At 57.9% G+C, this 21,677-nt stretch overlaps 3 protein-coding genes across 27 annotated transcripts in view; 2 read left to right on the top strand and 1 right to left on the bottom strand.

Moving 5' to 3' along the window:
• The window catches only part of PHF21A (PHD finger protein 21A), a 174,442-nt gene extending 168,348 nt beyond the window's left edge, over positions 1–6,094 (top strand). For all 25 annotated transcript variants that reach the window (XM_045194234.2, XM_045194233.2, XM_045194237.2 and 22 more), the window contains one exon: positions 1,300–6,094. In XM_045194234.2, the coding sequence (XP_045050169.1) occupies positions 1,300–1,557 (258 nt within the window). In that variant the 3' untranslated portion in view covers positions 1,558–6,094. The remainder of the gene's footprint in view (positions 1–1,299) is intronic.
• Positions 6,041–11,408, bottom strand: LARGE2 (LARGE xylosyl- and glucuronyltransferase 2). The gene is made up of 13 exons (XM_045193933.2): positions 10,989–11,408; positions 10,577–10,659; positions 10,291–10,414; positions 9,872–10,043; positions 9,641–9,745; positions 9,128–9,240; positions 8,934–9,059; positions 8,687–8,842; positions 8,398–8,558; positions 7,727–8,005; positions 7,244–7,393; positions 6,959–7,154; positions 6,041–6,711 (listed from the first exon to the last, which is right to left on the bottom strand). Exons 1-13 carry the CDS (start codon positions 11,259–11,261, stop codon positions 6,514–6,516), a joined length of 2,136 nt encoding a protein of 711 aa, XP_045049868.2. The 5' UTR covers positions 11,262–11,408; the 3' UTR covers positions 6,041–6,513.
• A 4,411-nt stretch (positions 11,409–15,819) lies between these two features.
• PEX16 (peroxisomal biogenesis factor 16) lies at positions 15,820–21,662 on the top strand. The gene is made up of 11 exons (XM_024558852.4): positions 15,820–16,093; positions 16,295–16,330; positions 17,106–17,182; positions 17,533–17,666; positions 17,785–17,885; positions 18,653–18,733; positions 18,858–19,010; positions 19,111–19,183; positions 19,310–19,429; positions 20,852–20,916; positions 21,504–21,662. Exons 1-11 carry the CDS (start codon positions 15,982–15,984, stop codon positions 21,560–21,562), a joined length of 1,011 nt encoding a protein of 336 aa, XP_024414620.1. The 5' UTR covers positions 15,820–15,981; the 3' UTR covers positions 21,563–21,662.
• Positions 21,663–21,677: the final 15 nt, after the last annotated feature.

A 21,677-nucleotide genomic window follows, 5' to 3' on the forward strand; every position in this document is an offset into this window, starting at 1 on the left:
CAGTGATAGATACAAGAGGTAACAGAACTTCCCGTGTAAGTAACAGTTCATGTGGCTTCCCAAGGCTGGTTCAGATTCTTTAGCTGATTAACACAATCAATTTGGGCAGATACAAAGTTTGCCTCTAGTTAGAGTTGGCCCTCAGGTGCATGTGGCCAGGGGTAAAGATGGTGCCTTAGCCAAGCTCTGGAACATCCTCTTGGTTTTGGTCTGAGAGTGAGAATTTCCAATCTCCAGGCTGATGAGGTAGATCAGCAGCTGCAACAGGGTAGCCACCATGCCGGTGCATTCCTGAGCGTGTTTGGGAGGAGCGTGGAGCCTCACCTGACGCTGGGCAGATACAGACCAGGTCTCTGCACATGCGCCTTCCTGGTCACCCGAGTTGCGGGTCCATCCACATGGCCCTTCCCTTCCACCCTTTCTTCCACACCGCGCTGTTTGCATTTCCAGGTTTTCCTGATCAGCCTGAGGAAGAGGGGTTTCTAGAGACAAGTATGGAAGTAAATACTGCCCAGCCATCCCTGTCCAGGTGGGAGAGAGAGTTGTATTTGTAACAGGGATCCAGGGGTTCCTCCCAACAGGGGCAAGTTCTTTTCCATTGAGTAGGTGCCCCTTGTTGGAGCGAGGTAGCCTCAGCCCTCACAGACACTAGGCATTGTCCTGGATTTGGTGACAGTTGAGCTGTCCCACTCACCTGCTTTCCCTCCCCACCATGCAGGTTTCCCATCTCTTTCCCTGCCTAGAACAGAAGCCAACAGATGTGAGAGGCTGAGTGCAAAAGACCACAAGTGATGAGCAGAAGGGGTCTGTTGGCTGAGGTCTGATTCTAAACATCGTTGTCCTGCCCCAGGCTCTGCCTCTAAGTTCTCACTGCCCGAGTGGTCTTTGGTAGGCCCTCCGGTCGGGTCTGGGTAGCCCTGACTTGTTTCCTGCTCCAGAAAGCTCAGTCTGGTCCTGAGTCTGTTGGCACCCATCGGCACGGTGGAAACAACTGCCAAAGCAGCTTCAGCACAGCTGTGGGAACTGTTTTTCAAATGACTTTTATTTTGTAGTATTAGAATGGGAATTCACCTTTGGTTTTAAGTCCTAGTGTCAAGTACAGTTGGCTTTTAAACCACTCATTTGCCCTCTCTCTTGCCTCCGGGGCCTCCCCCTTGCTTGGGTTAGTAGCATCCACTCCAGTGTGGAAAACAGGGCTAGGGGATGCACACTAGCCAGCGAGGATCCTCCACCCCGCAGAGGCTGGCAGGCCAGTCAGCACACCGCACGCTCAGTGCACCGCCCTTCTCGTTGCTGCAGAAATGCATGGAAATGAAGAACAGCATCCTGGCCCGGCAGAAGGAGATGCACAGCTCCCTGGAGAAGGTAAAACAGCTGATCCGCCTCATCCATGGCATCGACCTCTCCAGACCTGTAGACTCTGAGGCCACTGTGGGGGCCATCTCCAATGGCCCGGACTGCACCCCCCCTGCCAGCGCTGCCACCTCCACACCGGCCCCCTCCCCCCCCTCTCAGAGCTGCACAGCGAACTGTAACCAGGGGGAAGAGACTAAATAACAGAGCCCTGCTAGGAGAAGCCACGGGATCCCGGCGGCAAGGAGAGCAAAACACTGAAGACTCTAGTAAAGCAAAGCCGGATTTCTTCTGGAAAGTACAGAATTCTTTTGGTTCTTTGGTTCCAGAGAGAGAGAAGATGCTTGTGCCAGGTGGCACCAGAGTTTGCCAATTGATCCTTCTTATTCTGTGTGTACATGCAAAGATTGGACCATGTTACATGAAATAGTGCCAGCTGGAGGTTTTTTGCCAGCACCATGCCAAGTGAAATAATATATTTACTCTCTCTATTATACACCAGTGTGTGCCTGCAGCAGCCTCCACAGCCACCATGGGTTTGTTTTTGTTTTGTTGGGTGGGGAGCAGGGACGGGCGGAGGGAGGAGAGCAGGTTTCAGATCCTTATTTGCCGAGCCGTTCATTTAGGTAGAGAAGACAAGTCCAAAGAGTGTGTGGGCTTTTCCTGTTTCTAAACTTTCACTACTATAAAACCAAAAAAGGAAAATCGAGATTTAACCAACCCCACTGCCCAGAGGAGGGATGGGGAGAGAATGGGAGGGAGCCGGGGTGGGAAAAGTATATCAAACAAGCAGTATTTCTTATTGTCCGTGGTGGGCCACAGTGTGCCGAGAGGTGGGCACCTAGAACAGCCACCGGGTTCTTCTCCTGCGCACTCTGCTCCCCTGCCGTGGGCGCCCCCGCCACCCCCAGGTTCCCTGCTTTGGCAAATTGGCGCGCATCCGTGGGTGATGGTCTCCTTCCCTCTCCGAGAACAGGCAGAGCCCGGCTCAGTGGCCCTTGCCCAGGGCAGGGAAGAAGGGCGTGTCGAGGAAGGAAAAAAGGTGGATCAGTGATTTTACTTGAAAACAAGCTCCATCCCTTTTCTATATTTATAAGAAAGAAGAGAAGATCCTGAGCGAAGCAGCACGCGACCCAGGTGTGTGTGTATTGAATGGAGACATTTCTTTCTTTTTTTTTTTCCAATTTTTGTTTTTGTTCTCTCTTCCTTTTAAAACAAAAGTTTTATTTTGTTGTCTATTTTACTTTTTTGGTAACAAAAACTAAAATAAGGAATAGCAAAGCTGTTTTTCAGGCTGACAGTCCAATTAAGGTAGTCGAGACCTTGCATGGTAGCGTAGGAGCCGTAGTGTCAGTGAGGTCCAGTGAGTCCGTGTGAGTCCTTGTGTCATCGTTCGGGGCACCGTTTTTATGCAAGGGCAGAATCTTTGTATCTGGGGAAACGCAACAACTTTTTTTTAATTAAAGAAGAAAAATAAAAGATATTGAGGTCTTCCTAGTGTCACTTAAATTAAGATCAAGGTAAGAAACATTGTAAAAAAAATTACAAAAGTGCTATTTGTTTCCTAAAAACAGTGATTTCTATTAAAAAGGTGTCAGAACTGGAGAAAATGCTGTGTAGTTATAATTTTTTAGCACAGAACCTGCTGATCACGATGGCATTTTGCTGTGTCTGTATCTCAAGACTGTTGGGCTAGTCTCCGTGACTTCTGACCTCTGCCGGCTGCGCCCTGCCAGGCAGGGGCGGGGCTCTCCTGCAGGTCCCCTCCTCAGAGAAGACCGCCCTCTCTTCTTCGTGTAGGGGTCCGGGCTTCTGTTTTTGAAGCCTAAGTGGAGTGTGGATGGTGTCAGGGCCCTGCCCACTGTCCCCTTGGATTTTGCTAGAGCAAAAGGCTGGTGCCTACATAAGATCCCTTCCTTTGGTGCTGCTCTTGGTCTTTCTGCCACCAGCATTCTGAGTGCCTGGGGGACGACTCAGAAGGAGATGGCCGGTGAGGCTCCTTGGTTCCCACGCACCCTGCCTTCTCGGAGGGCGCAGGGGGCATGCTGGCTGCATCGGCCCTAGGTGCTTAGAAAGAACAAAGGAATGCGTTTTCTTAGGTCACATGGTGTTTCTGAGACAGAGAGCCCCAGGGTGGCCTTTGTGTCTGTCTTGCCTTTGAAGAGAGGTCTGAATTCCCAGTCCCTTTCTCTGCCTGCTGGCTCCAGGCCCCAGAGATGGAGTTTTCTCCACTTCGCCCACCCACAAGCTTCCTGGGTGACTTTGGGCTGGAATCTCTGTGCACCTTGGCCTGCCCCCTCTTTTAGAAAGCAGGGTTCTGAAAGGCTCGGACCATTTCTGTCATCTTGCCTTGTGGGAAGTGGCATTTGTCAGGTGTGTGTTCCCGCTGGAGTCCTCTGCCCACTGTGCACCCGGCCAGCGGGAGGGAGGCAGAGGCTGTGCGTCCCAAGCCCTCCCAGCACGTGTCTCCCCAGCCTACCCCATGCCTCCTCACAGCCAGAGTCGAGGAGGGGCAGCAAAGGTCCCATTAATTCCTCCCTCACCCAGTTAGACCCAGAGAGACAAAGGTGGATCCTGAAAGCAAGTGCGACAACGAGACACCTCTTAGGTGAAAGGAGTCTCACCTGTACCAGCGATTTTCATGCATCTCCCCAGAGAGGTGACAAGAGGGCATTGAAAGTGGCTGAGCAGGCCTCAGAGTCAGGCCCTGGCTGAGGGGCTGCCTGAGGGGGACAGAGAGGAGCTCCCTTTCTTCACGCAGAAACCAAGGTGCTATGTCTAGCCAAGGAGCTGTGTCTGGTCGGGAACAGCTGGCGGCAGGCCGTGGGCCTGTCTCAGGGCTCTCCCACTCGACTTGTCCGGGCCCGGCAGCTGGGGTTGCCAACATTACCTTCCTTCTTGAGAGAAGTTGGGAAACCAACCATCACTAGAGGCCTTCGCTCAGGAAGGAGCCGCCCGAGGATCTCTGGGTGGGGGCACAGCTGGGAATGGACCAGTGTATGGCCCGCTGCTGGGAGCAGGCCCCCTCTTGACTGTGCCTAGAGCTGGGCTGTAGACTTTTCCTGAAGTTCAGATAGGAGCCATTTGGGGAGTCAGCTAGTATGGAGGCCAAAAATGCAACCCTGCCCCAAACCCACATTCTGGACTCAAATTTCAAAACACCCTGCTGCAAAGAAAAGCCTGCGGTCACCGTCTCCCTTTCCCTCCCTGCCCTGCCAAGGGAAGCCCCTGGCCCCCAGACCTGTGGTGCCGGTGCCCACCTGAGACACACACTTGCCACTCCTCCCTCCCACTCGTCGTCTCCCCACACCTGAGCATAGCAGCTGGCAGACCCGAGACCGGCTGGCTTTGTAGTCACTTCAGAGGCCAGGCTCTGCTGGTCTGGGGCCAGGCAGCTGCCCACCTGGCCCCTCGTGGGGCCCTTGTCCTGTGGCTCAGGCGCCCCCGTTCCCTGGGGGCAGTGAGGTCGTGTTGCTGTCATCTTCTCCATTGCTCAGCTCACTTTCTTGCCAACGTGGCCTGCAGGTCCTTTTTCTCTCATGGAGCCTGCCGGGTCTTGTCTCACTTCTGTTGGGCTCATCCGGAGTTCTGCCTCTTTCCTTCCGCATCAGGCCTTTGGGGCAAAGCTACTGGCTGCGGCTGGCAGGGAGCCGTGTATGGGGCCAAGGCCGCCTCCAGCTGGTACCATCTGAGCGCCGTTTCCCTCCAGGGACGGTGGCTCTGTCCCTGCTGCTGCTCAGCTCAGGCTCACTGGGTGGCATGAATGGGCACAGCTGCTTGCCCCACGCCTTTCCCAGGAGGGTGACCGTGTTTCCCACTCATCTGTCTCTGTGTGTAGTTGCCTCTCTGCTGTCTCCCACACTTCCTGTCCTGGGGCCCGCAGTGCCCCCTTGGGCTCTCGCTCCCAACGGATGCAGCACACCCTAAGTGGTTTCCTCCCTGCACTCCCTTCTAGGGTGTGGTCTTTCTTACTTATCCAAAGGGCTTCACAGGAGACTTTTACTCCAGGGGCAAAAGTCTCTTCAGGTGGTAGGATGAACGGTGGCCTAGGCATGTTTTCCAGGCTCTGGGTTCTCCAGATTCCAAGGCTTCTGTCAGGTGGAAGCAGCCTTGCTCCACGTGAGCGACTGTGGGCCTCGCCCCTGCCCCTGGGCTGGGCACCCTTGGCAGGACACAGGAGGCCCATTCTCACCCGACTTAGAGCCATTCTTGGTGTCAGCACCTTGCCAAGGGAGGGGGCAGCTCCCCGAGAAGGCTGGGACCTTCCCACAAATGTGAAGGGGAGGAAGCTAGGAGTTAACCCCTGCAGGGAGCCAGGGTGGTTTAGAATCAGCCCCTTTAGAGAGAGCAGAGCTCACGAATCCCACTGGCTCCCTCTTGCCACAAGGCCCTTCTTGAACCCTGAGGACTTCACTGTCCCCCACCGCAGCCTTTGGCCCCGCCCCTCCTTCCAGTGTCGTTGGGTCCTTGCCCCAGTAAGCTGCAGCCAGGCAGGACAGGACAGGCAGCCAGAGGTCAGCAAGCTCTGAGCAGAAAGGAGCCGGCCAGCCCCCAACCTGTCTCTTGTCCGCGCCCTTTGTGATTTCAGTCTTGGTAGAACTTGTATTTGGAGTTTTGTGCTTCAAAGTTTTTGTTTTGTTTGTTTGATTTTTGTTTTGAGGGGGTGGGGGGGATACAGAGCAGCTGATCAATTTGTATTTATTTATTTTAACATTTTACTAAATAAAGCCAAATAAAGTCTCTCGGCCTCATGGTGTTGGGTTTGGGGTATGGGGAGGGTGGGTGAGACATGCCAGTCCCAGCCCGGGATGGGGGGAGTGGGATGGCTGGGTCCTCCTATGACCCTGGAAAGACTCAGGACCACCAGGCACCTCCCTGGGCTCACAGATACCCTCATGCCCCAAATGAAGAAAAACATGAAACAGAGCTTCTAACACTATGAAAAAAGAATGCAGAGTTGAGGATGGGGGAACCGGCCCCAAACCAGCTGGGGCAGAGGGAGACTAGAACCCAGGTCTCCAAGAGCAGCAAAGGGAGGCCCCCAGGCCCCACCCCAGACCTTCCGAGAGACCTTAAATAATTTAAATAACAGAGAGTGTGAGGGCCAAGGCCAAGGGCAGGGTTGAGCCACACAGGCCCAGCCCTGGGAGGTCAGGGTCCTCAGGGCTGCCGCAGGGCAGTGAGGTATTTGAGGGCAGCAGCCCCATAGTGGCGGGACAAGTCCTGGTGGAACTCCTCCTTGAGGGCCTGCAGGCAGTCCCGGTAGGTCGTGCTGGAGCGGAAGCGGGAGATGTCAAGGCTTGGGGTGTGTGGCAGGTGTATGGCAAAGGCCTCTGGCAGCACCAGAAGCTCGTATTCCTGTGGGGGTAGGACAGACCCATGGTCAGGACCTGGGCTGGGGAACATCCTCCAGGATGGGGAACAGGCTTATCTGATAGGCTCTAAGAGCAAAAGCCAGACCAAAGGGCGGATGATTTCGGTTCTACGGAAGGTGGGGCTTCTCGTAGTGCTGCCTAACAGTGCAGAGCACCGCGATGAAACAAAGTGAGCTCCCGGGGCCTGGAGGTATTCCAGTCAAAGCTAGAGGCAGCGAGGATCCCCTCACCTGTGCATCTAACTCCACGATGTGGGCCACCTTGTTCCAGCCAAAGCCCACGAAGCGGGGGTCGTAGCGGGGACAGTCACGCGGCACCACCACGTAAGGCTCGTAGTCGGCTGCCCATTGCACGCGGTACGGAGCCTGAGCCTCCCGCCAGCGTGCATAATCTGTGGGCGCGTGAGCCCGAGGCCACTCGTGGTACCTGAGGGCAGGGAGCCAGGCTGATGCTGGGAGCTCGTGGGTGGTGGGGGCTGGTGTGGGGAACAGGGACAGAGTAGTGGCCTCTCCAACCTGAAGGTGTATAGAGCGCCAGCGTCCAGCAAGGCCAGCAGTTCAGCCTTGGAACTGGGGAAGCTAAGATGGTAGTGCAGGGTCTCGAAGGCGGGCACCACCAGAGCTGCCTTCCGCCCGCCGCCCAGCCGCAGCTGCTCGATGGAGGCCCTGAGGGGAGAGCCCTGTGAACAGGTCTGTCCCCAGCCCCGGACCCAGTGATTCTCCAGCTTTCGGTAGCCACAGGACCCGACTTGCACAGGCCAGCTCACCCCCCTGCCCTGTAGCAGACAGACGTGAGTGGCTGCTGCGGGAGGCAGGCCCCAGTACCCTGCCTCTCCTCTGGCAGCCCAGGGAAAGGGTGTGGCCCCCTGCCCTAATACAAGCCGCATTTTACAGAGGACCCTGAGGCCCAGAAAGGAGCAGGGACACAGTCACCTGGGGCCCAGCAGGTGGCCCCAGCCCCGAGCACACCCACCCACCCACCATTCCCCTCTCGCCCACCTGAGGTAGTCGTAGAGGGAGTGGGCAGGCAGAAAGTCAATGTCGCTGAGGAAGACATAAGGCGTGAGGGCCTGGGCCAAGGCCACGTTGCGAATCTGGTTGATGGGGTAGAGGGGCCCCTCACGGTATACCACGTGGTAGGCCACGTCCTTTCGGGCGGAGAGCACCTCGGAGGCCTCGACAAAACGCAGGAACTGCTGGGCCTCTGCGTCTGTCAGATACAAGGCCAGGCTCATGGGCCCCGGCCAGTGTCTGCACAGGGCTTCCAGCAACTGCAGCCTGGGGTGAGGGGCACGGTCAGCCCAGGGAAGGGGGACATGCCTCCCAGCTTAGCTGCTGCGGCCACCCCTCAAGCACTTTTTGAGCTGGTCTTACTTAATCTTCACACCGACCCCCCACAGTGGGTGCTTTCTCATTTAACAGACGAGAAAACTAAGGGCCAGAGGTAGGAAGACTTGCCCTCAATCCCACAACTACAGAGGGGAATTCTGGGGCATCTGATTGGTTCCCAAAGCCTACGCCCTTTCTACCGAGTCCAGTGTCTCCAGCTTCTGGAATTCCTCAGGCATCAGGCGCTGAGGGTCCTTCCTTTCACCATGTGAAACCTGCCTCTCAAAATGCCCCGTCTCAGCCCACGCCGTGCTCTCTGGGGCTGCCTTCAGCATCCTCACCGGTCCATGGAGAGCTGGGCCACAAGGGTGACATCGTGGGGCCGGGGGGGTGGTGGCTCGTGGGGCAGGAAAGTGATGTGCACACGGTGCACAGTGAGCTGCTGCTGCCGGAACTCAAAGCAGGCATCCTCCTCGTTGAGTTGTGCCAGGGCCCGCTGCAACTGGGGGGGGGTCGAGGCCGGGAGGACCAGGGCCAGGGCAGGAGGACAAGTCCCCATCCCAGGCTGGGTCCCACCGGAGCACAGAGGGACAGAGTCTCCCCAACACAAGGGAAGGCTCAGCCTCTCACCTGCGCGGCCTCCGGTGGCAGCGGGCTGGGACACCCGAAGAGCTCTCTCCGCAGCAGGTTCCCGTCGTGCTCCAGGAAGGTCAGGTGGAGGTTGCGGAAGAACTCCACGTGCTTGTTCTTCACACGCAGCTTCTTTGGTGAGTTCCAGTGGACCACCTGGGACCCAGCAGGGTGTCAGTGGGGGGATGGGCGCAGGAGTCCCCATCCTTGGCCCACAACCACCACTCAGCCACCCATCCACACTCACCTTGATGTCAGCTGCCTCCAAGTAGCAGCGCTCCGCCAGCGTGTGGTCTGACAGCTGCACGTTCCAGATGCAGGGCAAGGGCTGCACCAGCCCCGGGTGCCCCTTGATTACGGCATTGAAGATGTCCTGGGCAGAGACAGCCATCTCACCTTGGCCCTGAGCCTGCCCCACCCCCCTGCAAGGCTCCCCCGGACCTGGTCAGCCAGCGAGGTGGCAGGCAGAGAGAGAAGCTCCTGTGTAGCCGTCAGCTTCCACATCTGCTCCCAGCCGGCGTGCCGAAGCCGGTCCAGCCGCAGGAGGATCACACCTGCCCACGTGGACAAGTTGTCATCCCCACCTGGAACCACCCAGCTCTTGGGGCTGGTGGTCGTGAAGCTGCATTTTGGATGTCTATTTTTTTTGACTTACTGGCATTTTTTGTCAGACATGAGCATGGGCAATCCCTGTTAACACTCAAACCTCAGCTTACAGGGCACAGCCATCTTCTCACACTTGGTAATCCCGGGGCTGGTAAAATCCCCACTTAATGGATGAGAAAACTGAGGCACAGGGAGACCAAGTGAATGTCAAGTCATCAGCCACGGTTGGCACTGTTTTCTGGCTCCTTTCCCAATGTTCTGTCCACAGCACTATTCTTCCTGGGGGGGCTTCCTAGCATTCTGTGCCCAGCCAGTCCCTGGAGCCACCCCCCCCACCACTGTCCCCACCTGTGTTAAACCCCCGGCCCAAGGCAGGCCAGGGCTTGTGGTTCCTCCAGAGGTTGCCCAGGTACCAGTCGCTCTGGTTCTCCACGAGACCGATCACCTGCTCGTCTGGGAGGGGAGGGCATGAGGGAGCTGCCTGAGGCTGCCACCGGTCTCCACGGAGGGCTAGGCCACCGTGGGGCTTGGGCAGCCCTGGGAGGGGGGTTGGCTGGGGCAAGGCCCCAGACCTCTCACCAGAAAAGTGAGCAAAGAGTGCCCAGAGCTCTGCGATGTCGGAGGCGAAGGTGACGTCTGTGTCTAGGACAACAACACGGGCCAGGTTGGGTGGCAAGGCATCGGGCAGCACTAGCTTCATTAGCCCGTAGAGGCCTGAGTAGTGCTTGTTGGGGATCCAGGAGACCTGGGACTGTGGGTGGGAAGGGCAGGGTCTGAGCTGGCAGAGACGGGTCTGTGAGTACCAGACCACACTCAGGGTGACAGAGTGGGGAGAAGAGGTGAGCCCCAGGAGGGGTGACCGATTTGAGCTTCAGAGGTGTGGTGACACTGGGGGTTCTAGGCAATGCTACCCTCTCCTCCCCTGGCCCTCTTGCCCTGGGAGGAAGGAGAGGGCTGAGGGGTGCTGGTGGGGGGTGCACAAGGGCCAGGGCTCCTGCCTTGAGCTCATCAGCGTCATAGAAGCTGATCCAGACAGCAGGCACCATCCACGTGTGGAAGAGCGTGTCCAGAATGTTCTTGGCCACGGCGTCAGTCACCAGGTGGAGATGTAGTGGGTTTTTCCTTTGGGACCAACAGGGGAGGAAAGCTGGGAGGGCCCAGAAGGAACAACATGGGACAAGCCCCACCCCAAGAGGCTCAGAAGTAGAAACACCAATTTTGTGGTTCTGCTCGACTTTGTTCCCCACTCCTGGCCCCCCCCCCACCCCCAACACCTGGCTGTACCTGTAGAAGAGCATGGACTTCACCAGGGTGATTACATCTCGGCTGCTCTTATGTCCTGCACACACGATTGCCACGTGCAAGAGCTGGGGGAGAGACGCGAGGTTGGCAGCAGCCCCCTCCTGCACTAGATGGTGAGGCCCCACGGTTGGGCCGGCCTGGCGTAGGGCAGTGCAGCCCCACCAGGCACCCGAGCTAGGGGAGAGTGGTGGGAAGCAATGGTTCACCTCCGTCATTTCACCAGTGGGGAAACTGAGACTAGTCCAAGGGGAGGTGTGGACCCGAGGCAGCCCTAGATGGCCGGTCAGTGCCAGAGCCAACACCAGGTGTTACGATTCCCGTAAGTGCCCAGGTGGCCGGGCTGGGCGGCGCGGCGCCCCCGGGATTCCGGCCACCAGAGGCTGCGCACACCTACCTCGCACTTGAGAGGCAGCGGCCGAGGCGGGACGCAGTCCGAGCGGTTGTGTCCCCGGTGGTCCACCTGCGGGTCTCCGTCGAGGGCAGCAGCCCCCCGGGGCCGCCCGTCTGGGGGAATACGTGGCGTCAGCGCACAGGGGAAGGATCCGGAGCCTCCCCGCTCGCGGCGCTCACACTCCAGATCCTCGCGGAACAGGAAGAATCCAAAAAGCAGCAGCAACAGCAGCAGCGCAGCGGCCCCCAGTGCCCGGGGGCGCCCTCGGGGCAGCATGGCAGGCTGCGGGGGCTCTCAGGGTGGGGCGCGACCCCGGGCTGCGGACTCCATCACCGGCCCTATGAACCCGGGAGGGAAAGAGGAGGTTCGGCCTTGGGGCGGCGGGGCTCGACGGCCGCCCGGTCCGCTCCCGCGCTAAGTCGCCACCTCACCTACTCCAGCTGTTTGGGGACTCGGCCCTTACCCTTCCAGAAACCAGCCAGGGTGCATGAGGTCGGGGGGTGGGGGGGGGGGGAGAGGGGTGGAGAAGGGTGGAGGAATAGGCCAGACCCGTCTGAGCAGGAGCCGGCCCCGCCCCCAACCTGGGTTCAGGTTTCATCTCCGCTTGGCTGAACCTGAAGGGGCGGGGAGACCCCCAGGGGGAGGGGCCCTGGCCCTGCCCCTGCTCCGGCATCCGACCTTCCCCGTCCAGCGGGGGAGGAACCCAAGAAACCCCCAGGACTGCTGGAGGAAGCCGGGGCCGCCAACGGGGAAGGTCTAGTCCCCTCTACCTGCTCCGAGCCCATCCCCCTCTGGGTTGCTGTGGGGCCCCATATCCTCTGAACCTCCCTCTGGGGGAGGGGCCTTGGCCCCTGGCCCAGGATGAAAGACCGCAGAAGTAAGGGGGCTGGAATGCCAGCCCCGGAGGTCAGGGACACCTCCTCTGGGGACGGGAAGCGGGGACACCTGCTCTGGGGACAGGGGGCGGGGCTCGCTGAGACCTGCCCTAGAGTCGCAGAGCACCTGAGTCCTGCTTTCCTCCAGGCTCTCCTATCCGTTCCACCCCCTACTCCGCACCCCGCCTCCCTTGCCCAGTCCTGGTGGTCCGGCCTGGCCCAGCGACTGCTGGGACAAAACGGCCTTGTAAGGATTGTCCCTTGCTTAGGAACTGGCGAGAGACCTGAGTGACAGGGGTGACCTGGGCCTTCTGCGTAGGGCCTGGAATCCCTGACCCTTTCCTAGACGGTGTAGACTGTGCCGGGCACTGGCCTGCATCTCTTCCTCCGCTCCCCCGCCCCCGCACCCGCCTGGGCACCAGCCTGGCCACCGCCGGGGAGGGAGTGGTGGGCGCTGTGGACCATGAAGGGCAGCCACTGTTGACTGAGTGTATATGCTCGGTGCCAGGCCCTGTGCTGTGTGGCTGCACAAACTTCATCACAGCTAACCCTCACGTCAGTCCTGTGACACAGGCATTACCGTCCCCCAGGGGAGTGGAAGCGACCTGTTAGGACACTCTGGGGCTTCTTCCCCAGGCTCTACTCTGCAGGCAGTTTCCTGCCGCTCCTCCCTAAGGGTTTCCTGCCCCGGGATTCGCCCTAGGTGTTCCTTCTGCCTGGATTCTGCCAGATTCTCACAAAGCCTGCACCTCCTTCCACATCCCTAGGTTTATTTTCTTCTCTCTCTCTTGAAATTCGACCTTGTCGACTTGTTGATAACCTGTCTCCCCTTTGCAGGTGGCTGCTCATGGGACTGGGCCCCCAGCACCCAGTCACGGCCTGGCACATACCAAGTGCTCAGTAAGTTTGTGCCGATGGGTGGATACTTTCTGGACCGACCATGGCGTATATGCACCCCTTCTTTGTCCATTCATTTGTTGATGGACTCAAAGTTTGCTTCCATATCTTGGCTATTGAACCTAACGCTGCAACAAACATAAGGATATATATGTCTTCTCCATTTGGTGTTTTCGGTTTCTTCAGATAAAATACCCAGAAGTGAAATTGCTGGGTCCTTCTTTGTCTCTTGTAATATAGCTATTGCTTTAAAGTCTGTTTTGTCTGGTAGAAATATTGCTCCCTGAACTTTTGTTTGTTTGTTTCCACTTTATTAAATATTTTTTTCATCCCTTTAAAAAAATAAGTTTGTGCTGAAAGTGGATGGAACCCACTGGGCCTCACCCTTAGTGGAAAAGGCTGGGTCTCTTAGCCCAACATCCAGCTATACAAAGTGAGGGCCCAAGAGGCCCCCAAGCTCCCAAAAATCTGTGGCAAAGCACCCCAGCCTGAGACCCGCAGGTCTCCTCTGAGAGTCCAGAATGCCTTTCTCAGGGAGATGGAGGTCTGCAAGGAAGGTTGAGCTTCGGGCCTTTGGAAGCCAGGGGCAATGGTTGTCATGGAGACTGATGGCAGCTCCTTGTATATCTGGGAATTGAGAGGAGACTAGAGGATGTAAGGGCCACCCAAGCATCTGGAGCTCATCTCTAACCTGGAGCTGGGGTGGGGGTGGGTCAATCCCTCTGCAAGACCCTCAAAAGATACTTTCTTCAGTGGGGGTTAAATGTGAGGGAGCCGGTAGGGCAGTCAGGGCCTGGCAAGGGAGTTTGTTGGGGGGCTGGGTCAGCACCTGGGTCTGCAGAGGGACTGGTCAGTCACAGTGCTGGCCCCATCCTTTGCTCAGCCTTACCATTTAGGGGGAATTGAGGTGTGAGATGCCTGAGGCCTCTAAGAGGCTCTTCTGGGGCATGGAGGGGAAAGGGAGACTCGCCTTTATATGAGCATAAAAAGGGTGCTGGTCTTCTAGGCCTGAGGTCTGGCTTGGCTCAGCTCTGCCCAGGACTTTGCTGTGTGACCTTGAGCCAGACAGGCTCCCTCTCTGGGCCTCAGTGTCTTCATCTATACCCATTGGACTGGTCTAGCTCTCTTCCCCTGTGGCTCAGGGCAGATCTAAGGAGGGGACACCCAGCCCAACCTGCCCAGAGGCCCTTCCAGCCCAGCCAGGTGACCAAATCCAGGCAGGGGCCCAGCAGGGAGGAGCTGCCCTGGGTGCCTCCTGCACACGGCCACTCTTTGTCTCTGGGACCTAATCGGGCCCAGAATCTGGAGAGGAACCGGCAATCTTCCTGTAGTCAACCTGGCCAGGCCCCTAACCCCTCCCAGTCCTGGCCGGAAGCAAAAGAAACAGGCTCAAGCCCAAGAACCCCTCGAATTCTACCCTGGGGAGTCTACTCCTCTGTTCTCCATGCCTCTCTCCTTCCCAGAAGCACAGGATCACAGGAGCCCTGGGAGTGCCAAAGACACCTCACACTCTCCCTCCTGACTCCTTCCACAGCCGCAGAGGGAGGGGGTAGAGGCCTACCCATCGGTGAGGTTTGGGGAACGAGTTCATTTAAATGGTCAGGTGCAGGGAGAAAGGGAGGAACAGCCTCACACCCACGGAATGCCCTGAGCCCTGATCTTGATTTGATTCCAGTTGCTAACTTGACTCATGACCAAATGGCCTTAACGTGTCACTGCTCTCACTGGGCTGTGGGCAGTAGGGGAGAGAGCACTGGCACCAGAGACCTGCATTGAGGTCCTTTTGGCAAGGCCATGCTTCGTGACCAGGGACAAGTCCTTCACCCTCCTTGGGCCTTTTATTCTCCATCTGTGGAAAGGAGTTCCTAGCAACAAGGCAAGGTTGCTAAGAAGACGGTGAGTGAGCCTGGCAGGTGGCGGGGGTGAGAAACGGTGCTGGTGATGCCTCGCCCAGCTCCTGTGTCTCCAAGACCTTTACCTCTCGGGAGGGTCCTGGATAGTCTCCCTCTGTCTTCATTCCTTGGCCTCGAGTAGGCCAGGCAGCTGAAATTCCCCCCTGGATGTACAAGAAAACTATACTGGAGAGGAGACTCGGAGAAGAGAGTGCAAGGAGGGATTGTGGCTTCCCGGTGAGGTGTGTTGCTTAAAACACCTAGATTCTGTGGTCAGACTAGAAGGATTCGAATCTTGACAGGGTTCTTTAAAAAGGTCCTTCCCACGTGTGCTGTGGCGAGCCGCACTGCCCGGCGCATGCCCCGCCCCTTCCTCCACAACTAATGGCTGCACTGGACGTCTCTGTTCCCTCTGCTTCTGGCCTCTCCCCTCCCGTCGCTGCCTCTTCCAAGGAGGCTACCCTGTTTGGGAAGGGATCCCCAGGGCTCGCCCCCATCCCTTGAGTAGCAGCTGAGGCCCAGGAGGCGCATCCAAGGGCCAAAAAGCGCTTTGAGATTGATTCCAAGTTCAAGGACCAAGTCTGCCTTCAAACCATTACAGATGGGGAAACCCGAGGCCCAGAGGAGGTGGGAGTGCACATGCGCGCTCTTGGTGGGCAAAGTCCTAGCCAGAGCGGGGGCCGAACCTGGGGCACTAACGGTGCTGGCAGGGGGATCGAGCCTGCGTGGGATGCTGGACCCTTGCGGCCTGTTTCCGCAGCACTACTTCTGGTGGGGGCGGGAGAAGAAATTGGCCACACGCGCGCCTGCGGAGATACATTCCGACTGTCTTTACTCTCTGAGCGCCTCCTCAAGGCTAATGGAGGCTCCTTTCCGCGAGCTACCTCCCACTTCTTTAAAATACTGTCCTCCCGTTGGAACCGCTCGGCGTTCTACTGCAAAGACTCCAGGTTCCCGAACCCTTCCCTGGAACGTACGACTCCGACTGCCGGGAGCATTCCTGGAGCTGTAACTGCGCAAGCGCAAGGGCAGCCAACCGGAAAAGCGGAAAAGCCGCGTCCCGACAGCGTGGAGTGTGTTAACCAATGATCTGAAGAAGTAGTGAGGGCGGGATTAGCCCCGCAGTTGCTAGGCGCTACCCTGGTAGGAGGTGTTATAAGAAATGGGGTGATGTGGGGTTCAATGGTCCTTTACGTCACCATCCTTCTGGACCGCGGAAGTTAAGCAATGGAGAGGCGGGCCTAGTACCGGAAGCAGGAAGGAGGGCGCAGGAAGCAGGCGCCGCAACCACTCGTACTGTCGGTCAGTGGGTCTGTCGGCCCTTAGGGCAGGATGGAGAAGCTGCGGCTCCTGGGCCTACGCTACCAGGAGTATGTGACTCGTCACCCGGCAGCCACGGCCCAGCTGGAGACGGCAGTGCGGGGCCTCAGTTACCTGCTGGCAGGTGCCACCCCGACCTTTGACCCATCCCTTCTGGGCTCTGATCTCTGACCCCACTGGTCCCCTTTCCTCCAGAGTCAGAGTAGTGATCATTGTGTTTGAGAAATTCCTTCCAGGTTCCCGTAGGGCGTAGGGGAGGGGACATCCAGGGACCCAAGACGCACGGTGAGAACGCTCACAGATGCCTCCTTCTGTGCCTTCTCAGGTCGTTTCGCCGATTCGCACGAGCTGTCAGAGCTGGGTGAGCCGGGTTCAGGGGTGGGTGGAGGGCGGGAGGGCCCAGAAGGGCTTCCCAGAGAGGTGACCACCCCAGGTCGCAGTCTTGGGCTTCCCGTTAGATCATCCTGTGCTGTGACTGAATTGGACAAAGGTCCAGCGTCCACTCTTCTGAGCCCTCTATGTCCCCATAGTTGAGAAACAAGTCTGTGGGCCTTGACTGGTCAGAGGGCTGGGCCAAGTGCTTTCCCTGCCTTTGCCCAGTTAATCCTCCCTACAGCCATATAAGGTGGGTACTGTTGTCCTTGGTGTCCAGATAGGGGAACAGAAGTTCAGTGAGGTTAGGGAACAGCCACTGATGGTCTCGGAAGCAGGATTCAAATCCAGATCTCCCAGATTCCAGGATCCCCAGACTGTAACTCACTCTGTAGCGTTGCTTAGTGAGTACAGGAGGTGATGTACCTGAAGGGATGAGCTGGGTTTTGAAAGGTGGAAATGAAATAGACTTTCAGGGATAGACTGCAGAGAAAGCAGAGGCCCCGAGGTGAAACCACACATCTGTGGCTGTATGAAGCACAGTGGGCAGTTCTGAGCTGGTTTGTCATGAGATCAAACCATTCTTTCTCGTTCCACCCACCCACGTGAGATCATATTGGGGAGTGTGGAGCTCTGAAGAAGTGGACAGGGAGGCAGGTTGGTTTCCACATAATCTGTGGGTGGCTGATCCATGCAGCTCTGGGGAGAAGGTGAGGGGTGGAGGCTGCAGAGCCAGCCTCTCAAGACCACACTCTGCCCCTCAGTGTACTCCGCCTCTAACCTGCTGGTGTTGCTCAATGATGGAATCCTACGGAAGGAGCTTCGGAGAAAGCTGCCTGTGGTGAGAATTCTGCCCAGAACTGAGGGCGGGAAGCGCAGGGACTCAGGAAAGACACAGTAACAACCAGCCTGTGTGTGTAGCACATGTTATGGTCTAAGAATACAATACATGCCTATATCCACGTGAGCCTCCATCATCTCATTAGGTGAAATGTCAAGCAAGGTGTCAATGTCTCCGTCTCAGATGAAGAGACTGAGTTTCAGAAACATGGAGTAGCCTGTCCCAGGTGGAGAGCTCAGACCTACCCGTTTGGAAAGGGGAAAATCTACCTCTCTTGTCAGAGGAGTCCCCTGGGGGAGGGCCTGGGATGAGGGGATGCCCCTTGACCTCTTGGCCTGGGGTTCTTGCAGTCGCTGTCCCAGCAGAAGCTGTTGACGTGGCTGAGCGTGCTGGAATGCGTGGAGGTGTTCGTGGAGATGGGGGCCACCAAGGTGTGGGGTGAAGTGGGCCGCTGGCTCGTCATCGCCCTCATCCAGTTGGCCAAGTATGTCGGGACTGTGGAGGGCCCTGGGTGGGGGGCAGGCAAGGCCAGTCGTACAGGTGGAAGGGGACACCTGTGCCAGCTAGTCACCTTTTCCCTCCCTGCCGTACCCCCAATTCAGGGCGGTCCTGCGAATGTTCCTGCTCGTCTGGTTCAAGGCTGGCCTCCAGACCTCGCCCCCCATCGTTCCATTGGACAGGGAGGCCCAGGCACAGCCCCCGGGTAAGCTGCTTCCCTGCTCTGGAGTGGAACTGACATGGTACTAATTTGTGGCTTTAGAGCTGACCAGGTGAATGTTGTCCTTTTATGGAGCACTTCAGTCCCCACCCACTCACTGATTGTCATCACTCTGTATTTTAAAGAGAAGAAACAGAAAGATTAGCTTGGGGCAGAATTGGAATTTGAACTCAGGATTTCTGACAGCAGAGTCCTCGTCCATTTTTGTGAGCTGTACGAAGAGGGGACCGTACATGAGCAGGAGACAGGGGTCATGCCAACTTTGTCCCTGGGCCTGGCTCTATGTTAAGAACCCCAGGCTCATGAGGCAGGGTACCCACCAAACCTGTCCCTTTAGAGCTTTGGGCCCATCACCTGTTGGTCCCTGAGCCTCACTGTCGTCATCTTCACTGGGGGCGGTTCCTCATGATCGTGTTGAAAGCTGAGGGCTGAAGGTACAGCCCCTCTGGTGCCGGGTCTCGGTACATGGGGTTGGGCCCTCCCTGCCTTGTTCCGGTCCCTTGGAAGCCCGGGTTCTTGGCTCGTACATGTGCCACAGGTGATGATGACCTCTTTTTAGGCCAGGGAGGGTGGCAGAGTGCCAGGCAGGTGCCAGGTTGAGCCACAGTCCCTGATGCAGTGTCCTTGATACAAGCTCATTCATCCATCCTCCCCTTAGCCCATGAGCGTTCATTCACCACACACATACTCTGTGCAGGCTCTGCTGGAAACACGCTCCTCTGACTGGATGGCCTTCTGTCTGTCTCTGCTAGATGGTGAGCACAGCGGCGGCAGCCAAGAACAGTCATATGTGGGGAAGCGGTCAAACCGAGTGGTGCGAACCCTCCAGAACAGTAAGTGTAGGACATAGCCGGCCTGGCCATCTTGGTTCTGAGGCCATTGCGGTCCTAAGGGCCTGGCCATCATCACCGCCTGCCCCAGCCTGGGCCTGGCCCCCCACCTGCCTTTGCGTTTCAGCTCCGTCCCTTCACTCAAGGCACTGGGGAGCCCCACAGCAGCAGGAACAACGGCAGCAGCGGCACCAGGAGGAGCTGAGCATCACCCCCACCCCGCTGGGGCTGCAGGAGACCATTGCAGAGTCCTTGTACATTGCCCGGCCCCTGCTGCATTGTATCCTTGGCGTGGGCCTGCCGCCGCTTGGGGGTAGGGGTGATGGGAGTGGGCAGGGCGGGCCCTGTGCTGGAGACATCCTTGACGCCTTGGCCGCCAGTGCTCAGCCTGGGCGTATGGGGTCAGCGGTCCTGGACACCCTGGCTCCTTTCTGGTGTCGTGGATGTGACCAGGTGAGCCTGGGCCCGTCTGGGGGCTCTGCTCCCTCTGCCGAGCTTCGTGCTGCAGGCCTGGCCTCCCCCAGACAGGCAGGAGCCCCTTCTGTTGCTGACCCTAAGCATGCTCCCTTCTCTTCCCAGTCTGAGCCTCCTGAGTGACAGGAAGGGCCTGAGCCGCAGGGAGCGTCTGGAGCTGCGCCGCCGGACCATCCTGCTCCTGTACTACCTGCTGCGCTCCCCGTTCTACGACCGCTTCTCCGAGTAAGGGCCATGCGGCAAATGGCGGGGCCCACCCTCAGCAAGGGAGGGAGGTGGGGCGTGGGACACTGATATGCCAACCCCTTCCGCCCTCCCTCCTCCCCCCCATCCCGGCTTCACTGAGCACCTGCTCTGTGCCATTCCGGGATATGGTCACTCATTTATTGGATCCAGCCTAGACCTGCCCTCCGAGCTCTTGGGGCCAGCAGTCCATGCGTGTAGGAGCTGAAGCAGTTGTTGGCGGGACAGGGCCAGGCCACAGGGATGGCAGAGGGTTTGGGCCTTCCACACCCTCTGGCTCATTTTCACATTCTCAAAGTCAAATAGTTTGGATTATCCCCACTTCTACAGGGGGCATTTGAGGTTCAAAGACATTGGGCAGCTTAAACAAAGCCACCCAGCTAACCAGTGGCAGATCCCACATCCGTGTCCTCTCCTGGCCTGTCCCTCGCCTTGCCCAGCCCCCACTCTGTCTCCTGTGAGGGTCCAGAGCTCCCAGACACAGAGAGGCCTGCCGGGGTGACCTGCGGGGATGGCTCAGAGTCAGGTCTCCCAAGGGTCTGCCAGGATGATGGCCTGAGGTCAGACTGAGATCTGAAGGGGCTCCCCGTATAGCAGCTGAGGCCGTGAGACAGACTGGAGGCTCCCAGGAGCCCCCCATGTCGGTTTTTAAAGTGCACTGCTGAGAGACTGGAATGCGAGTTGGAGTGGTACTTCACTGAGGCCACACTGCCTCTGTTTTCATCTGAGACAGTAGAAAGCAAGCTTATGTCATATTTAATGCCGCCTCAGCAAAACCAACTTTGTCTGGCAGTTTCTGCTTTCAGATGAGTTTGAAAGCTCATGGGGTGCTAGAGCCAGACCCTATTCCATGCTCCAGAGGCCTACAGAACCTCCTGACACCCCCACAGTCTGCTTGCGCTTCCCAGAGGGAACATCACCGCCCCAGGATCTCATTATCTGCAGGACTTTGGACGGTGGCTGCAGAGGCAGCTTCCTAGGCTGCAGGCCTCCAGCTTGGCATGCTCTCTGCTGACCTGACCAGCCTGGCACCCTCAGAACAGTGGCCCAGACTGGAAGGGTCTAGAAACCAGGCAGAGAAATTCCTTGTTGCCCCGGACGACAGGAGTAGGGTGCAGTCTGGGCAGGCACAGTCTTGCTTCCCTTTTCCTCCTTGTCACAGAGACAGTCCCAGGCCGCCTTCCAGCCGTGAGCGTCCCCGGCCTGCCTATGGCTGGAGGAGGCAGGGCTGGCGCCATGCCCAGAGCTCTGTCCTCTGTGCCGGGGTCTGTCGTCCCTCCATAGCTACTGTCTGTCTCGCGATGCCCTGCCTGTGGTCAGGTGGTTGGCGGAAGCGTGCTAGCGCCCTTGTTTCCAGGGACCCAGACGCCCTGCTCAGCCCACCCCTTGTTTATCTTCTCGCAGGGCCCGGATCCTCTTCCTGCTGCAGCTGCTGGCAGACCACGTCCCGGGCATTGGCCTGGTCGCAAGTAAGCACGGGGCACAGTGTGATTATTACAGTGTCGCAGATCTCATGCATGGCCTGGTCCCCCTGACTTTTTTCTCTTTGTCTCCTCGTTGTTTGATTCTTGGAGAGGGAGCCAGAGGCCAGGTTGGGTGGGCAGGAGCTCCTGGACTAGGGCCAGGCTGGCCTGTGGTGGAAGGAATGTTAGACCTTATCGGCCTTTCCCTGCCTCAGTGTCCTGGAGTGGTAGGGGACTGTCTGGGTGGGGACTGACTCTGGCAGGGATGAAGCCCACCGGGCTGTTTGGAGACTCCACCTCAGCAGAGAGCCCCTGGGCTGGGCTGTCGGCATCTGCAGCTGGAAAGCCAGGTGGCTTCTGTGGGCCTGAGAATCCTTGTCTGTACATGGGGACAGAGACTGCTGCTGGTACTGCCTCCCGAGGGGTGAGGAGCTGAGGGAGCGGGGCTCCTGGCTGTGCGGATGTGATGTGAGCAGCCGCCTGTGAATGGCCGTGGCTGACTGACAGGTGCCCTGGGTAGAGCAGAGCAGAACAGGAGTCTGACCCTCGGTCCTGAACTTGTGTCCTCTCTCTCTCTCATGTTCCCATTGCAGGGCCGCTCATGGATTACTTGCCCACCTGGCAGAAAATTTATTTCTACAGCTGGGGCTGACAGACATCCTGGGGGGTGAGGTGCGGGGAGGGGCCCGGGTGTGCCTCAGCCTTTCAGTCCTCTGGGCCCCTCTGCCCTAATAAAACTGACTCTGGCCGTAGCCAAGCGTGTGCCC

Source organism: Desmodus rotundus, chromosome 5 (assembly GCF_022682495.2).
Source record: "Desmodus rotundus isolate HL8 chromosome 5, HLdesRot8A.1, whole genome shotgun sequence".
NCBI lineage: Eukaryota > Metazoa > Chordata > Mammalia > Chiroptera > Phyllostomidae > Desmodus > Desmodus rotundus.